A 19554-nucleotide genomic window follows, 5' to 3' on the forward strand; every position below is an offset into this window, starting at 1 on the left:
ACAAACTCACAAGCCACTGCTACTTCTGCTGTTCCTTCCTTTTCTATAGGGAGTGAGAGACTCCAAAACTCATACAAATTGCTTTGTATTCCCGATAATATTCACTCTCACAGCCACCCTGTGAGACAGGCAACTATTCCCATTTTATTTGTAGAAAAGAGCAAGATATGCCCAATGATGTACAGTAAATCCAAGGTCCAAGTTGCGGTTTCTTCCAGAAACAAATCTCTAATCACAGGGCTGAGGGCCATAATAGCTGAACCTCATTGCTACCCTGATCTCAAGATATTTTGCCTTTCTCCCAAAGAGTTCTGACAAACATTTTAGCTTCTCAAAAATCAGTGGGCAGGCTAAGAGATGGTGACCTGCATAAGCCACCCAATGAGTTTTAGAGCTGCGTGATCAGTTGAACATGGTTTCCCATACCTATTGCTAACAACTTTGGACAATGCACAAAACTGCTCATGGCAGCCCTTTCTTCTGTTCGTCATCCTCCATGGCATTCACAATTGACCTTGCAATAATCACTACTGCTATAACACTTCAGTGTTTTAGGCATTTGGCCAGAACCTGATCGTTTCGGAAGGCCTTCAGCTGAAAAACTTATTTCCTTGTTATAAATATGTTAAGATTGTTTTTGTTAAGCAGTCACAACTGCTTAACACTATAGCAAACAGCTCAGAAAATTCTATCCACGTTGCATCTAGCAAGTCCTTAAACACAAACCAGAGCCAAACCTCCTCTACGGACATAACACCTGTCCACCTATATCCAATAAACCCTGTATTGTCCATCCAAAGCAAAACCCTAAGCCTGCTTCTAATCTGTGCATCACCCAGTAAACCACTAGCACTAAAACCGTATCTCATAACAAGAAAATATGTAGCCTTTATATGGCAGTTTGAGCACTCTACCGTAAGAGTTCATTTAGTGGGATTGTGCATATATACAACTCTACATGTCTACCAAACCCTTCCTTTTTGTCCTCCTTTTGTGTTCAGGGACTTCCCATTTAGGAGGGGACAAGTGCCGCTGGGGACCATCAAAGCTTGTATCATCTCTCTCATATCCAGACTGTATTGTAGCCTGTGTCTGAATTTAAGTTCTCTGCACAACTAAAAAAAGGAGAGTGACTCACTACCTCATTACAAGCAAAGTGACTATGTCCCTATCCTCACCACGACCCTGAAGTTTTGTGCATGATCAGTATCTGCACATCAGTAGTGAAAGCACATAATTGGTCTAACATTGCGATTAACAAAGTGAGCCATGAATGGGAAAGCACCCAATTCAAATATAGTCTCCGCTATCAATTCACTAAGGCAAATCAGACTTTACTCAGTCCACAACTGACAATATGGAATCGGAAAATGGCTTGGTGCCTTGCATTGCTGTAGCATTATGAACAAGAAGTGCTCCAAGTACTTAAGTGCAGTATGAAATATTATATACTTCTAATGAACCCATGGCAAGTCCATTCAAGCCCCAGATCACACATAACCAGCACAAAAAGATAGGAAGCAAAATGAATTAACCCTAAAGGCTGCTCCAGAATAGGAGCTTCTCTGTATCGCACAATTTCTATCCCTGTCCTACACACACACACACACACCTTGATCAAAGTCAGAATCAGCCACGCCTCAGTAACTCCCACTTTTTCATTGCCATGAGACCAACACAGAACTTGTTCACCCTTTGGGGGCCTCATGGGTTTATAAGGGTGAACAAGTATTGTGTTGGTCTTCAGATTCATGGTTGAAGAGCCTACTGATTGTCCTTGTCCACAAAAACCCCTAGTCTTATATTTGTGTTTTTTACATTGTAAACCTAGCAATAGAAAGTACACGTGTGCATACACACACAAAGGAAAGTACCAGCAACCCGCACACTTCCCTTACAAATTGCTTTGCACATCTCAGCAAGTCACTATTTATAGAACTTTTTAAATATACCAAAAAATGCTATTCAAATTTTCAACACAGTATTCTCCTTTTTAAAATTACAATAATGGGTAGTTAAGATGTATATTTTAAAGGTAGCAGTCTTAAAATATGAGAAATTCTAGTACAACCATCTTCCTCCTCATTCCTGTAACAATAATCCAGAACACAAAAGATGTATTTAAGGATGCAAACAAGACTCCCCCCTAGTATCCCCTGCTTTACCAGAACAAAACAAAAAACCTTCAATTCTTTAGCTTCAATCTCCTGTTCCAAGCACCCCACAGGCACATGCACACCCTCACACACACTCCTATCTTAGTGGGTCATTCTCCATTTCTACTTCTGTAGGGGAAACCCCGCAAACTGAGATATTTCACTTTTAGTTTCCAAGGATAAGATCTCAGAAACCTTCAGCCTATTTTTGCCAATTGTAGGGATGAGAAAATATGACAAGAGCGGAAGGCAGCCACAGCAGCTGTTTCAGCAACTCCCAGCCTGGCCACTAGCTCTAGTAATACTGTCCATTTTCAACACAAAGTATCAGGGATTAAGGGTGGTCTGGAAGAGATTCTCCATGACCATTCCACCCTGTGTTTGGGAGAGGGATTTGAGCATCCAAGTAAACAAGCCAGCTAATTCAAATCATCACTAAGCAAGGCACAATGCAAACAGGTCAAACCAGAACAGGCTTTCATAAGGAAAACCTTATGAGACAGTAAGGGGTGGGAAAAGGAAGGCACTAGGCAGTCATTGTACACTGGAATTAGAAACTAGGACGGAGCAGGAGACCTGCTTTACCCATTGCTCCCTTGAAAACCAAGTAGAAAAATCTCCTGGAAGTACTCCAGAGCTGAGTAAATCACTATCCATTTGATACGTGCATTGAGACTATTACCTAATGCTGCAAAATAAGCAGGTGGTGTTATTGAGATGCCTCCTGAAAGCTGCAACAAAAGAACTGCTCTAATTTCAGACCAACAAACATCTTACCAAAAAGAGAAATTTCCCAGTATCCTGCCCAAATCACTGAAATATTAAGCTATTGACAATAAGTAGCATTTTTACAGCTGCAAGTCACAAATAAATACTCAAATAGTTCTCTTTTCCCCACCACACCAGTCCACAGATTGTGCCCGAGAGTAACAACCTACCTCTTTGGTTAGATCACCATTCATTGGAGGAGCCACGGCACCTAGGTCTTCCAATTCTTCACCAAATCCTTGTTCTGCTCCATTTTCCCTCACTTCATTGTCTGGAACAGTTCCATCTTGCAAGCCACTGCCATTCTCAAGGGCAATGCCTGTATTGGGTTGGGCACCAGAGACAGAACCTTCAGAATCTCGGTGTACCAACCAGGCACTGACTTCTGTGGTGGGCACCTGGAACCTGTCCAGGGCCCTCACCTGGTTAAGAAGCCGTCGAGCTGTGAAATAATAGTCCAGATCTACACTTTTTGGATGGATGACATAGCCATCTAAAGTGTTCCGCAGGTTGTGGAACTGTGTCTGGGTGTAAGCAGAACTCTGCCCCAAAAAGATCTCTCGCAGAGGGGGAAGATGCGAGTTCAGATAAGTATCTACATCCACCCTCACACCTATTAAACTGAGGAGAATGGTGAACTGGATGAGTCCTTCAGTGAAATATTTCTTCAGAGAAAGCATTTCTGGAAAAGGAAAAGGAAATGCATGTAGCAGAAAATGTACTAAAACTCACACTATCAAGCTAACTCTCCACAGTTATTTAAAGAATGAAAAAATTTAATTAAAAATGTTCAAACCCCATTTAAAAAATAAAACCTAAAAGCAATCATTACCACCAAGAGAGTTGTTAAAGTTCTAAAGATCTCTCGAAGAGAGAAAGCTGTCTCCCAGCAGGAGGACTCCTATTTCTGCTGCTCTCTGCCTATCCAGAGACAAAAACTTTTGTAACTAAGCCAAGGTAGTTGCATATAAACCCACGTGACTTACTGTCTCAAAGAGTCCACATGCAGCAACTTCCTTGAGTCTTAATTTCCCACACGGACTACAAGATGGGACAAGTCCTCTGGAACAGCTGCAACTTCACTCTTCCCTCCTCCTTCTTCTAGTCCAAGATTCCAGAGCAGGAAAATGTTCAAAGACTCTTCTGCTGCTTGCTTTGGGTTTCGTCAGAAACTGAAACACAGCCAAAAAAATGAAGGTGATAAAACACTAGAGACACCACCCTTTGGACACTGCTCAACACTGAAACACTGTTACCTATGGGCCACAAAGAAAAAAGTGTGCACAGAGTCTACATAATTCACCAACAAGTATATCTTGACACACACAAAATTATATTTAGGTCAGTACTGCCCTGGTTTGCTTATCTTCCTCCATTTTATAGCAACATCATCTTTCACTTCTCTCCACTCCCCTTTGACTCCTCAGCAAGACACAACAAAGACCCAACTGATAATAACAACCTTGCAAATAAAACTAGTGCCCTACTCGCTTTTCAACCACCCTTTATCCTCTATCCCAGCTGCTTACAGCCAATGATTTTGAAGTATGCTGATTATGCTTTTATTCAGTATGAGTTTCTGGTCAATTTACATTAAGTACAAGTGTGAAGCCTGGCTTTCAGGTTTTAGAAGGGTGTTATTCATCAACGTGGGGATGTGGGTGGCGCTGTGATCTAAACCACAGAGCCTAGGGCTTGCCGATTGGAAGGTTGGCGGTTCGAATCCCCACAACAGGGTGAATTCCCATTGCTCGGTCCCTGTTCCTGCCCACCTAGCAGTTCAAAAGCACATCAAAGTGCTAGTAGATAAATAGGTACCACTCTGGCGGGAAGGTAAATGGCATATCTGTGCGCTGCTCTGGTTTGCCAGAAGCAGCTTAGTCATGCTGGCCACATGACCCAGAAGTTGTCTGTGGACAAACACCAGCTCCCTCAGCCTATAGAGCAAGGTGAGCGCACAACCCCCGAGTCGTCCATGACTGGACCTAATTGTCAGGGGTACCTTTACCTATTCATCAACATACATCTCTGCAGCTACTTCTCCTACTTCACACAGAGCTTGCTGGCACTTTAGAACAAAACCCACATTTATCCAACAAATGCAGGACCAAAAATACTATTAAACTCCTGCTTAACATGTTCACTTCCCCCTACTTTTGTCCCTGCTACAGAAACTGCCAAATCCTCTGATTTCCATTCCAGTCACAGATACCTACCATGTATATTTGTGATACTGTGGGAAAGCCAAATGACCTCACCAGCCAAATGACCTCCACCCCCACCAGCTTCTTCCACTTCTTTTCCATGGTGCCTTGCCCCACTTTGGAATGTTCATATTTCCTCAATTATTAGCTACAGAACACTGAATTACTGTATATACACATCAGTTTGAAAGAATCCTCCAACATTTCCCCACAAAGTTGCACCTACCACGTTTACAGCATCGTAATGCTTACAGAATACACATGCATTGTGTTTCAAAGGGGCAGGGAGTGTTTAACTATTAGGGGTCATTTAACATCCTGAGCTTATGTATGAAAAATCTGACCACTCCCTGTTATCCTTAATCTACCTTGCAGCCCCTCTGGTGATTATAAGGAACCATGGAAACTGTACAGAGAAGGATGGACAGGAAGTAATGAACCAAAGTTCCTAAGAGTTTAATTCAAAAGGGAAAGGCTAGAGCACATGCTTTGCACACAAAAAGTCTAGGTTCAAATCCTGGTGTCTCCTGATAGGGCTGGGAAAGTATCCTGTCTAAAACCTGGAGAGCTGCTGCCATCAGTGTTGATAATACTGAGCTAAATGGGCTAATGGTTTGACTTAGTGTAACGCAGCAGCCCCTGAAGCACACACACACTCACACTCACACTCAAACCATGGGCATAGCCGGGGGGGGTGCAGGTAAATAAACATATTTAATAATATGAGTTGCAGATAGCTCAGTTCTGCCCCCCCCCCCAAAAAAAACCCAAAGGTCCTGCCCCCCCATCATAAATCCTGGCTACGCCCATGACTCACATGCAAGTTCTTAGTTAGCAAACTCCCAAGGACATGAGGTTGCATGTACAGCATTAAATTACTATTAAGAACCCACTTTTGACAGTTGCAATTAAGCCACATGAAAATAGGGAAGGCTTAGCATGCCCATCACAAAATTGCTGGAGAGAGAAAATGTATGTGCACATCATAACATATCCATAACAAATCCTTGATTTTTTTAAAAGTAAGAATTATATATGAGCCTTAAGTAGAAAGATGATAGCTTGCAAGCCTTCCTGTAGCATTTCAACACAACTTTTGCCTCATTTAACCTGTAACATTTGTTGTAACCCACTCTTAATCTTTGTTCAATCAGTTGTCACCATCAGCAATAAGGGGGGGGGGGGAGACAAGAAATTTCAAAATCCATACCTTGATTTGCTAAGTGCAATCGTGTACTCATCCTAACCCAATCTCTGTTCTGGCCTACTATCACATTTCAGTCTCCCTCTCTTTTCCTTTCCATCAGAGACATGTGATTTCAAAGTTGTTGTTGTTGTTGTTGTTGTTGTTTTTAAAGATCTAGGAGAGCCAGAATCCCCCAACACATGTTCTCCGGCATGCTTCCCACTCTTTAATCCTAACCTCTGTCACTATGACTTTCTGGGCTCACATTTCAGTCTCATTTTAAACCTTCTCAAAATGCATCCAGATAACATGGGAGACAGCCTGGAGAATTCCCCCTAGGCCAGTCACTACCATAAAATCCTTTTTCAGACCACCAGAGAGCTTGTACTTATTTATACAGCCCCACAAGGATCTCTAACAGTTCTGAGCTTTCAAAAATTTTAAATTCCATTATGAAATCCACAGCCCCAACCAACCCCATCCCCAACCCTCAACTCTTTATTTTTTTTAAAAAAGATATTTATTAAAAGTTTTATAGTTACAGAAAAAAAAGTATAAAAGAAAAAAGAAACAATGAAAAATTTAACAAATACGTCAAAAATAAAAAAGAACAATACATCAAAACAACAAGAAAAAACCAAAACATTTAAAAACACATCCAATTTCCATATCTTTATCTTTCATTTACTTGTTTCCTTGACTTCCTCACACCTCCCTTTTTTGTATTCTAGTTCAAATTAGCTAATTCAGCAAATCCTTTCCCTCTTTCTCAATTTTTTGTTCTATAGTTTATCCTAACCCAATCTAACTTTAAATTTTCCACTTCAACCCATTAACAATCAATTTTTGCTTAATTCTTTATAACATTTCTGCTAAAACCATATAACTTCATTCCAGTATTCTTCTAACATTCCTTAATTTTGCAGTATTCCTGTAAATATACTTTAAATTTTTTCCAATCTTCTTCCATCGACTCCTCTCCCTGGTCTCGGATTCTGCCAGTCATTTCCGTCATTTCCATCCCAACCCTCAACTCTTTAAACACTTTTCTCAACTGAGAATGTCATCTTCTCCTCACATTATAGTAGAACAATTCCCTCTAGTTTTTCTATTTAGACTTAGTTGCAAGTTTTTGAAATATTTCCTACTTGCAAGGTAATATATATATATATATGCATATATTTAAAAATATTGTTGAAAATGCAACTAATTAGGTTAATATTAAAAAATCTTAATAAAGGCAGGTTAGTCCTCCAGCTACCCACAGAATCGGTGTCATATACATTGAGTTAAATGAGGCTTCTGTACATAAAAAGCCAATTTGACAATTTCTCAAATATGAGTATTTACACTACCTGCCAAACATATACATGCATTTTCACCTGAAGAAAATAGATCTATTCTAGTCTGGCTACAAACTATGAAGCCTTGTTATGACATATCATTCATGTGTATTTTATTTTTGCTTGTATTTGTGAGGGTGGGATGGGCGAAGGCAGGGTGAAGGAGAGAAGAACATTGGGAAGAAGAGAAGACAAACTGTCCAGTCTGCATGTTCCAATATTCTCATGCTAAGGTTCCAATTCTATACTCTCTTTCTAGGAGTAAGCCTCACTGAGCTCCATGGGACTTACTTCCGAGAAAAAATGCTTATTAACCTCCTAACAATCATGCATCCTGATTATGACAGGCCCCATATGGGAATATTTTAAAGACATTTGTTGTATTGGTAAGAAAGGAGAGCATACAAAATGGATATACAACATGACAAAGAGATGTAAATCCTGGTTGAAAGAATTAAACAGTGTAAATAACATAGTTTATTGGTGTCTTACACCATAGTTTTAGAAATAACTTGTAGAATCAATGGGAAACAATTTAAAATCAGTATTTTAAATTTGTCTTTTATTCTTCCTGATTTAAATCAATCTACCCTACTTGGTGTTCACACACTCTTAGCCACACATAAAACAGTTCCTTGCCATTAATTTCCCTGCTACCTCCTCCTTCTAGAAAATTTTACTTTCTTGTTCCAGTTACCTAATATCCCACTCAAAAGTTGCACCCCCTGCATCACATAGTAGCCATCTGAAGGCTGAGGGTTCAGGGAAGTTTTTAATGTGTGACATTTTAATGTATTTTTAATCTTTGTTGAAGCCACCCGGAGTGGCTGGGGAATTATTATTATTATTATTCATTATCACAATTTAGAGCACAATCCAATCAATGTCTACTTAAGGATGAGTCTCACTACATTCAATGGGGCTTTCTCCCAGGTAAATATGCACAAGACCTCAGCCTCCAGAATTCGTCTGCAGTCAAAATCAAAACAGTTAAAACATGGTGTACAAAACCTAAAATACCTTATTTGAAATGGGGATTTCAATTCATTTTCTGAAGATTGCAAACATGGGATCAGAAAGCAATAACTTTTCATAATTAATCCTTTTTAAGAGGGTCTAGTTTGAGGTTGGTTTGTTTACAATCAAGCAGTGTATAAATTTTATGAAATAAAGTTGTATACTATCCAAAGGTTCTCTAATTGCCTCTTTTCCCCACTCAATAATCTGCTAGTCTCCAAACTACCCATTATGCTCTTGGTTATCTTGACCATAACTATCCCACACCCACTACCATCTTCCTCCAGGCTCCTAGCACTCTACTGAGAAACAGAACTATACTCAATAGATAGTGTAGTACACTGATACTTACAGCCCCTTCTACATTTCACCATGCATCCATTTAAGAATACAAGAGCTCAGCTGAATCAGATCAAAGGCCAGTCAAGTCCCACATCCTGTTCTCACTGCAGACAACCAGGTGCCTATGGGAAGCCTGTAAATAGATACTACTTAGCTTTCCTACAGTGCTCTTTCTGGGTGCCCACATCAATCAGTTCCAGACAACATGGTCAGTGATCAGGGAAGATGGGAGCAGCAGTCAAAAACATATGGAGGGGACCAAATTGGGGAATGCTGACATACTTTATCACAGTAGCAATGTTAGAAACTGAGATATGAAAGTTAGAAGCTAAATGGCACTTTGAACCTAGGTTATGGGCGCAACAATGGAATGTCTAGGCACAATTTTTTAATAATAAGAATACAAAGCTGAAAATGAATGAACTGCAGCTTAAGTATTATGTTCACTTTTCACACGGTCTAGTCCTTCTCCTGCCCACCCCCCAATATTAAGAGGGTCTCTTCTCCAGTCTTCAGAGTAGCTGGAAGTGGGGAGGCAGAAAAAGATCTTCCTTTCCTCCCACTGCAGTTTAATCTAAAATCTTAGGCACAGTACTGCACCCAGAGCTCAGAAACTGCTCGCACTAATGAAATTCCCCATTGCAAAATGCTCCTAGAACAATGGGAGTTTCGAACACCACACAGCAGTTCTTACAACAACCTTGTAAGGTAGGGCAATATTTTCCCCAAACCACTGTTGCATAATAAAGCATACCTATATTTTCTTCAGAACAACAACAAACAGCCCTTATAATTCACAGGCTCTTTCGATTTTTAAAATTTGCATACCACCTCTAGCCTACTGTACCGAATGTGGTTTACAACCCAAACCTGCAACGAAAGTCGCGCTCCACTCCAAGAATCCTTCATCCAATCTGAACCTCCGCTCCCGAACTACCCCCCCCCCATTGTGGAGTAACCCCTCCCACATCCACCTGCACCATCCTTTCCGAAGTCCCTGCTTCAGGTTGCTTCGTTTCCCAACAACACCGGGGAAACCAGAAAAGGGAGTTTCCCCCGCCCTCACTTCTCCAGGCCAACTTTTAACGTTTAACCCCCCCACACACAGCCCAAGCCCACGAACCCCTTTCCTTTCCCCCTCTAGCCCACGTGCTGCCCTTTAGCTCTCGAGTCCCCCGATACACCCTACTCAAACCTCCCCCCCCCCACGCCACAGCTTCCAGGCCCTTCCCCCACACTTCCCTCAGCCCACCAGCCGCCGCTTGCGAGGGGCTGGCCTCACTTTGCCCCCTACCCTTCCGCAGCCTCCAGCGCACCACACGCGGCTCCTTTCTCCTCAGCTTTCTGCTCCTCTCGGTCTTCCCCGCCGCCTTCTCGTGCTCTCGCCGCTGCTCGCCCAGCCCACGTTTCTCCTACCCGCTTCCCTCCCACCTGGCCTATTCGAGGCCACCGTTTCTTTAGCCCCCCTCCTCTAAATTCGCTCTCCACCAGCGGCCCAGTTAGAGGTCCCTCTTCTCTACCGCGGACCCCATTGCTCTCTCAGTTTCTCCTCGCCCCCCCCCACCTCCGCTTTATGCTTCCCCCCCCCCTTTTAGTCTTCCCCCTGCTTTGTTTAACTCCACCCCCTTCCCCTCATATAGCCCTATCCTCCTCCCCACCCCACTTCGTTTCATACCTTCTCTCCCCCAGCTCCCGTTGTTTCAGCACCCGCCGCTGCCTTCAGGCGGGCCTTGCCCCGGAGCCGGTCCCGAGCCCCAAACAGCAGCGCCCGTCTACCACCACTCTTCTCCCCGCCCGCCGCGCTGCCTCGTCCAATCCTCCTCTAAGACTGGGGCGAGCGACAGCTCGATTGCCCAATCAGAGGATAAGCAGACTTCACAGCTCCAAACCTCCCAGCGAGTGACATCATAACGGCCAATCGGAGCGCGCTCGGGGGGGAGGGAACGGTAGATGAGGATGGCATTAAAAAAAAAAAAAAGACTCTGATAAGGGGAAAGTCCCAATTGCTATAGTAGTGGGCCGGCCGGACTGAGCGCCGACTGACATCACAAATTCGCCAATCCGTTAAACGCTCGCGAGGCTCCCCGCGCTATGTGGTTTGAGCGACGGATGTAGCAACCAACCGCCGATCGAATAGTTACTACGGTCGTTCCCATTGTCTTTGGACGCTGTTGCCATCCGCAACGGGTCCTTAGCCCTTCCCCCTCCCACCCCAATACGTAATCTCCGTACATTCATAGCGGCCTGTGTCTCACCTTATGAGGGAGCGACATCTTAGGTGGGTTGCTACGGGCAACCAAGGACGAACCCTCAGAGGCCGGGGAGGGGAAGGAACCTGTGCGAATGGCAGCTGCCAAACTTTAAATTCTCACTTCGCCAGTATTGAACTCAAATCTGAAAGGAGCTTTTGGATTTTAAAAAAGGAATGATGAAAAATCTTTTCTCCAATCCTTCAAAAATATTTATACAATTTATCTATCAATCTGTGAATTTCATATTTGTAATTTACAGTTTAAAGGTAAAGGTACCCCTGCCCGTACGGGCCAGTCGTGTCCGACTCTAGGGTTGTGCGCCCATCTTACTCTAGAGGCAGGGAGCCAGCGCTGTCCGCAGACACTTCCGGGTCAAGTGGCCAGCGTGACGAAGCTGCTCCGGCGAACCAGCACCAGCGCAGCACACGGAAACGCCGTTTACCTTCCCGCTATAAAGCGGTACCTATTTATCTACTTGCACTTAAGGGTGCTTTCGAACTGCTACGTGGGCAGGAGCTGGGACCAAATGACGGGAGCTCACCCCGCCACAGGGATTCGAACCGCCGACCATGCAATCGGCAAGTCCTAGGCGCTGAGGTTTTACCCACAGCGCCACTCGCGTCCCTAATTTACAGTTTAGAGAAAGATAAAATAGAGGGATTTGGGAAACACATTTGACAATGTACACGGTTTCCTCGTACCCAATAAAACTTTAAATTCACTCAATAATTTAAACTTGCAGGTATTCCAAACACGACATGGTATGAAACTGAAAATGACATCAAGTAACAGAAAGGCTTTAGAGCCAAAATGTGAGAATTTGTGTAAGTATACTGCACTCTGTTTCAAAACGCCTATTTTCAAAATGTCACAATTTTGGATTTTACTTACCAAAACCTGGAAGTTTCAAAAGCCAAATAGTTAAATCAGAAACTTAGGGTTTTGAGTTATGTCATAATTATTTACCTATCTTTCATTAAAACAATACTCAAAAACACAAATTTGTTTATTGATCATGAACAGCTTCTCAAACACCTTGGAATCTCAAAACAGGATCACACGATGCTTACATGTTAAGTTTTAAAACTATTATAATCTGTGCCCTCCCCCTCTGCACAAGCAAATTCTTCTGTTAAAATGTTGTTGTTCACCCAACCAAGGATGAAATTACCACTAAAGACACGTTTTAAACTGCAATCCTAAAGATAGCAATTATGAAGTCTCATTAAGTTCAGCTGGGCTTACTCCTAGGTGAGTATAGGATTGCAACCAAGCAAAACAGTCCTCTACTCGCACCATGCTACAGATATGCCAGTGGAAGGCATATCCTATGCCATAGGTAGGCAAACGAAGGCCCGGGGGCCGTATCTGGCCCAATTGCCTTCTAAATCCGGCCCACGGACGGTCCAGGAATCAGCATGCTTTTACATGAGTAGAATGTGTCCTTTTATTTAAAATGCATCTCTGGGTTATTTGTGGGGCATGGGAATTCGTTCATTCCCCCCCAAAAATATAGTCCGGCTCCCCACAAGGTCTGAGGGACAGTGGACTGGCCCCCTGCTGAAAAAGTTTGCTGACTCCTGTATGCTCTTATCATTCTGAGGTGGGTGGGGAAGGAGGTGGGAGGGCTGCTATTATTTTTATGTAATTCCCTCCTCCCTGCTAGCTTCTATGGGAGGCAAAATTACTTGCACCAGTGGCGTTGCGTGGGGGGGTGCAGAGGGGGCCGGCCGCACCGGGCGCAACATCTGGGGGTTAGGGGGCGCAAATCCACGGGTTAGCGGGCGCAAATCCACGGGTTAGGGGGCGCAAATTACTTGCCTTGCCCCGGGTGCTGACAACCCACGCTACGCCACTGACTTGCACCAACCTCAGACCTGGCATAATGTTCCACTGTCAAATGGGCATGTCTTGGAAATGAAGAGGTGTAACTCATCAATCTTTATTACGGTCCAGAGACCCAACAAATCATTACAAAGCAATACACAATTCATACAGCCTACCTCCAGGTTAAACAAGCATTTTGTTTAGAATATAGGGATCATTTGTTCTTGCAACCACCGATAAGAGGTGTAACTATGCCCTGCTCAGGGCACACCCATGATTCCATCCCATTCTGCTTTCCCCACCGCACCTGTCCTATTTACCAGTGTCACTTTGCCAGCACAGTATCTCTGCCAACATACCAGCAGAGTTCCATCAGCTTAAGTGTCACGCTGGAGGTGTAATTCCATCTGGACTGGCAAAGCAGCGCTAACAGCACTTAGCCACTTCCTAAGACCATTCAGCCAGCATAACTCAAATATAGTGCCCTTGTTTTCTTATTTAGCTAGATGTCAAATATGTCACAACAGCTTAGAAACACTATAGTCAATCTGAATAGCAGCAATTAATATACAATACAGATAAAGTGTATTTTACTTGTCAAGCTAGTCCCAAAGCACTCCAAAATACCTGTCAAGAATTTTATTGAGGGGTACGATATGCATCGCTCAAATAAGGAAAATAAAAGTTTAAGATTACGTATGTTATCTCATCTTTCATCATTCTATATATTAGTTGGCATCACTGCCCACGTATGAATACTGAAGGTCAGATGAGCTGGGGTGAGGGGTTACGCAGTTTGGGAAAGATAACCTACTTTTGAAAAAAAAATGTGAGGGAGAGCTCTTGCCTTGCACAACTTGCACAACTGTGCATATGGGCCATATGTGATAGTATATGTTCAAGGTTTTTGGGAAGTGATATTTACAAAATCCCAGACATTAAAGGGCAATCAATCCCACCTGACCTGGCCCTGGCCCTACTGGCAATAGTGCAGCCAGATGACACCAATATAAGTTCACCAAGACCTAATAATTCTTTTGCTCACAGCTGTTCATTTGGAGTTATCTAGTCACTGGAAAATTTGTAAAGCAGGTGGTTGAGAAGAATTGGAAATCTGGGGAAGGAGGAAGTATAATGGAATGGCATACCAATAGGTTGTGAAATGAAAGTAGCTAGCAAAACAAGCACAAGCATTAAGACATGACTTTGCAAGCGATTGGTTTTTGTAATGGCTTTTGCATTGTGTTAATTTGTGGGTGAACATATCAGACAAAACAGCGATTCTTCAAACAGCTCTTGTTTATTCACAGGCCAGAACAGAACTGAACTGAAGGGTTCAGCCAACCTGCTTATATAGAGCTCCACTACAATGCAACAGTAACCACTTTCTGTAACTATCCAATCACTGAATGTCACTTTCAACCCCTTATTTGCATATGTGGACCTGAGTGAAAACTATCTACAGTATCCCCCTGCTGGCCCAGGGTGAGAACTTCAGTACATAACACATTGGGCATAAAATACTATAAAAATATCACTTGTTCTGGACACCCCTGATGGAGAAACCTGTTAGGATAAGATGGCTATGAACTATTGGATGAGGGATATTGCCGATTACTCTCTATTTTTAGGTATATTATCTTTCTATTATTCTATTTTTGTAGTTGAAACAATACAAACATATCCTTACAAAAACTGGTAAAGGGCTGACTGGATAATGTTTGGGAAATGGCATTACTTGAATGTTTAACATAAATTGGGAGCTGATTAAGTATGCTAAAAATGACCACTTAGAGGCTGTTTGGATATCATTCTTAACTTCTCAAAACTGGAATAGAGAGCAAATGCAGGCCAGATTGTCCCAGATTAATTTGTGGAGGAGCTATGCATTTGAGTGTGGCCTGAATATTCCCTGCAGTTTATTACAATAGACACATGAAGACATGCAATGGTGAGTGAATAATTCTTTTGTTGTTGTTGTTCAGATATTTGACAATATGTACTCTGCCGATTCTGTGTTACAGTCTGAAAAATCTTTAATAAAATTATTGTTTCCAGAAACCTGGGGCTTTAACTTGGATGAAGGCAGGATGAAAAATAAAATAAAATAAGTAAATAAAAGTTTGCTCAATGTAATCTCCTCCCAAATAAGAGTGCAAGAGACTGCAGCCTTAACAGTCATGGGCAAGTATGCAATTTTTGTTGATTTATGGAGTATAAACTGCGCTAAGTTTAGCTTATGAAATGAGAGGAGCCTCTAACCTGTCTGGAAGTCAGACCCTCTTTTCTGGTAACATGTTTTCCTAATGCTAAATGTGTAGGGATTTGTAGTCAGGATTCTGGCACGCTCAGAGCATAATTCTTTGAGTTCTGCTGAGCCCCTCTCAAATCAAGCCCTGAATTTGGCCATTAAAGGAGAGGTGCCTTGTACAACGCTCCCTAAGGATCTGTCCGAATCATAAAGACAGAGAGAGAGAGAGTCGGACGGAAAGATGTTCTATTTCAGCTTGCTTGTCTACCATGCATGAATGGCTCCACAGTTCTCTTGTGGAGGGTGGAGATGCCAACTCTGGGGCGGATTTTCAAGGCCTCACAGTACCAAGGTGTGTCAGCCAGAGCTAGGCCAGAGGAGAACGGGTACAAAGTTCACAATCATCTGAGCGATGATAAATAGTAATTAAGATTACACCATTCCGTGTTTCAAAAGGACAGAGATGTTAGATAATGCTTGGCAGGCTGACAGGTGAGAGACGGTACATGAGCAATGAAGAGGCTCACAAAACAAAGCCAAGCAGGAACCAATGAAAGCTGATATTAGTCACATGAAAACAGGTGCACTGTGAGAATGCAGCCTTGGTCAACGCATGTTGTATAATTAGAGTGCAGTGTACTACCTCAGGCTGCAAGGGTGCAGAATTTTAATGCACCCACCCCAATAAAATACCGCCTGCAAGTTAAAAAAAAAACAACCCAGTAACTGCAGGGAGAAAGGTTCTGGTCTAGCCTACTCCCTCCCATGCTTCACCGTAGTGGAGTAGGAAGCAAGTGTAGGATTGCCAGCTCTTAAGAAGCTCATATTCTGGGAACTAAACAGGGTAGTTCTGGTAGACCAGGGGGCAAAGCCTTGCAGCACTTGAAACATCCAGAGCATGGTCCCCAGTGCAGGGTTACTGGCTTCTATCTGATGAGTTGTGAACAGGTATATTAGTGAACATCCCCATCTGAAGTCAACTCTCTTGCAGGGACTGAAGGAATGGGGAGAAACTCAGATGGGACAACTTGTTGAGATACAGCTTGCCCCCTTTGCTTCTACCTCCTCACAGATTTAATAGCTTCCATTGGAAAGCTTGAGGAGCCATCCTGAATTATTAGTTTCCCCACATCAACAATGTAGGGTTGAATGCTTTACCCAGAGACTTGAGTTCAGAATATGACTTTATTAAAAAGACAAGGTATCTGAGAAACCAGAACCATTATTTCAATGTACAAATCCAAATAACTGTACAAGGTTTTGCATTTTAGTTTAAATCCTAAAAATAAAACAGATAATAGAAGCAACGGGTGGCGGGAGATCAGGAGCAGCCATTAAAACCATGTATTTATGCTGAATTAAAACAAAATATAAACCAGGACATTTTTTTTTACATCTTGGCAATGTGCTCACTAGCAGGGCTTTGGACAGTACCATCATGCACACCAAATACAACTTTGCTGGAAATTTTAAACAGCTTATTCAAAAAAACAACCTCCCCAAAGTCAACCCCTTGAATGAAAGAAGATCCGACTAGTTCTGATGTTTTGCTGTTTAGATTTATTTCTTTAAAGGGAAAATGCAGTGTCCCTATTTAAAAAAAGAACTGAACTAAAAATAAACAAATCACAAGTATTACAAAACAGCTAGGTAGGTGTTCAGAGACATTTCAAAAGCTGGCAAGTCAGGTAGGGTAGGGAGAGAGGTAAGAGGAGAGAGAGAGAAAGAGATTGAAATATGCATCCCTATTGACCATATACAACACATTTAGATAATTAAAAAATATAAAAGGCAAGAGGCAGCATTTCAGCAGCAAAGTGCTAAAAAGGTACGTCACAAAAGGGTATGGGACGGCAAAGCCACATCTCAGAGGAAATACGGTGTGGTTCTTGAGGGAAGCACACATTCTGAGTCTGGAACTGCACAGAAGAGCTTTGATTCCCTTGTATTTGCACCTTCAAATGCCATGATTCAGGCAATATTTCCACAGCGATAGCTGTGACCAACTTCTCACCAAACATGAATTTATAACCTTCATGCACCAGCTGGTGGGCTCAGCAGATGAGCTTTAAGTTGTTGATATAGACAAACTCATTTGTGACTTTTGCCTCAAACAGCCAGCCTGCTCCTTGGGGACTTATGGCCCAGGTGTCCACATCTTCTGGATCAGACCAAACAAGGTCACAAAAAGCTCCTTTGTGTGGGATCTCTTGGTTGTGCTCAATGGTCTGAATCTGGTCCAGTGTTTTTATGTCTGGAGATAGGCCCCCATGTATACAGAAGATTTGCTCATCTAGTAACACTGCTACCGTGAGCATGTCAAAAACTTTGATGTAATATCTCCAGGCATTAGCGTTGCCATATTTGGTTTGGCATTTGTCGTAAAACCCATACACTTGAGTTACCTGTCTGCTCTCATGATTCCCACGTAAAAGTGTGATGCAATCAGGCCATTTTGCTTTCAGGGCAAGAAGATAGGCAAACGTCTCAAGGCTATAATAGCCTCTGTCTACGAAGTCACCCATAAATATGTATAGTTTGTGTCAGGAACCTGACCTTCTGTTCTGAACAATTCACATAAATCATAAAACTGTCCATGTATGTTGCCACAGACTGTAACTGGTGTAGAAACTGGCTGCACATTAGATTCTTCTACAACAGAGATGTCCAACAGGTCGATCACGATCTACTAGTCGATCCCTGCGAGGTTTTGGTCGATCGCTGGCCCCCTTCCCGCCCTCTCGCCGTGCCCTCCATTGTTGGAGAACGGAAGACAGAGTTTACAAACCGAGGCTGTATTTACCCCAGTGATCCTTCAGTGAGTTGCTGTTCCTCTCTGACCGCAAAACAATGCCAGGCCACCCCTCTCAAAAAAGCTCAACAACTTTGACCTGAACCCCTAAAAAAAGGGGGTAGATCAATGCCAGTTTTTAATTCTGTGAGTAGATCACAGTCTCTTGGAATTTGGCCACCCCTGTTCTAGAAGAAGGTCACAGACGTAGTCACACAAGCGCTTGAGTGTTCCGGTTTGCGAACCTTTTACAGAAGCCAAACGCCCGACGTGACTTCCGTGGCTTCCGATTGAGTGCAGGAAGCTCTTGCAGCCAATCGGAAGCCACGCCTTGGTTTTTAAACCATTTTGGGAGTCAAACAGATTAAATTTGAGAACCAAGGTACCACTGTAACTTAAACAGGACAATTCTGTGAAGATCAGTTAATGCTGGTCAGCTCCACTAAAGGTTTTGAAAACTGGTGGTGATGGCGGTTGACTCTCTCTCTCTCTCTCTCTCTCTCTCTCTCTCCCTCCCTCCCTCTGCCAACTACCTTGCCCCAAAAGAGCAACTGGCCCAGGGTCACTCAGTGAATATAAGGACTGAGTGGAGATTTAAACCATGGTCTCCAAGATCCTAGTCTGTTCTGCAAAAAATTGCTGCTGGTGTAGAGGCTACTCAGCACTTGGTTTTGGAACAGGCTGTTTATCAGACATGCGATGCTGTTTCAAAAGGTTGCCACACACCCCACTTCTTTGTTCCTCCCAATTTGTTTCTGGAGACGCAAGTGTGGTCACCAGAAAGCCTTGGGAACTCTGAAGTTCCAGAGAAGGCTCTTCTGGAACTTCAATCCAGATTTCATTTTTCTGTATGTACAAATACTGAAGACATATCAAGAGAAGAGTGAGAGAGACATCCTAAAATAGCCACTAAAAGCACATTAAATGATAGCTAGCTTGCGATAAGTCATCTCACGCAGGCACCCCCAATTAATGACCTGGTAGCAGGAGATAGAATGACCAGCTCTTGCCACATTCCATATGCAGCGCTTGCAGAATTCATTTGGAAGCTGTTGCATCACGAGACCTATTTATCAGGGTAATGTGATGCTGGGTTTTAGAAAGAGAGAGGGAGGGAGAGGAAGCCAGTTGCCTGAACAGGTGTGTTGGATAAAACAGTCCCTGCATAAACATGGGCGTGACCTGCTCAATAAAGCTGCTAACTGGATTACAGTGGCACAGAATACACTGCTTAAAAAGAAGAAGAAACATGAAACTCAGGAGGGGGGTGAATCTTAATGGAGTGCAACAAATGGCTCCATGCCTGCCCCATATCCTGTTTGCTCTATAGGGTTGCCATAAATCCGGAATTTCCCAGACATAGCCAGGATTCTGCCCTCGTAAACAACATCCGGGTGGAAAACACTGGGCGTATGGC

The 19554-nt window shown here is 42.9% G+C and overlaps 1 protein-coding gene, 1 long non-coding RNA gene and 1 pseudogene across 8 annotated transcripts in view; 1 reads left to right on the forward strand and 2 right to left on the reverse strand.

Moving 5' to 3' along the window:
• The window catches only part of NFE2L1 (NFE2 like bZIP transcription factor 1), a 33524-nt gene extending 22359 nt beyond the window's left edge, over nt 1-11165 (reverse strand). For 2 of the 6 annotated variants that reach the window (XM_083408609.1, XM_083408605.1), the window contains exons 1-3: nt 10692-11165; nt 3911-4096; nt 3095-3606 (exon numbers count right to left, since the gene is read on the reverse strand). In XM_083408609.1, the coding sequence (XP_083264735.1) occupies nt 3095-3604 (510 nt within the window). In that variant the 5' untranslated portion in view covers nt 3605-3606; nt 3911-4096; nt 10692-11165. Of the gene's footprint in view, nt 1-3094; nt 3607-3910; nt 4097-5140; nt 6811-7359; nt 10580-10691 lie in introns of those variants that run through there. The other 4 variants (XM_083408608.1, XM_083408607.1, XM_083408606.1 and 1 more) reach the window with 4 other exon arrangements.
• On the forward strand, nt 11160-15139 carry LOC310662024. The gene is made up of 3 exons (XR_014504201.1): nt 11160-11294; nt 12011-12092; nt 14406-15139. It is a non-coding gene; the product is annotated as an uncharacterized lncRNA (long non-coding RNA).
• Nucleotides 15140-15158: 19 nt separating this feature from the next.
• LOC310662006 (serine/threonine-protein phosphatase 6 catalytic subunit-like) lies at nt 15159-18618 on the reverse strand (annotated as a pseudogene). The gene has a single exon. The product of its transcript is annotated as a serine/threonine-protein phosphatase 6 catalytic subunit-like (transcript).
• Nucleotides 18619-19554: the final 936 nt, after the last annotated feature.

The sequence above is a fragment of the Podarcis tiliguerta genome (assembly GCF_965153285.1).
Source record: "Podarcis tiliguerta genome assembly, chromosome: 13".
NCBI lineage: Eukaryota > Metazoa > Chordata > Lepidosauria > Squamata > Lacertidae > Podarcis > Podarcis tiliguerta.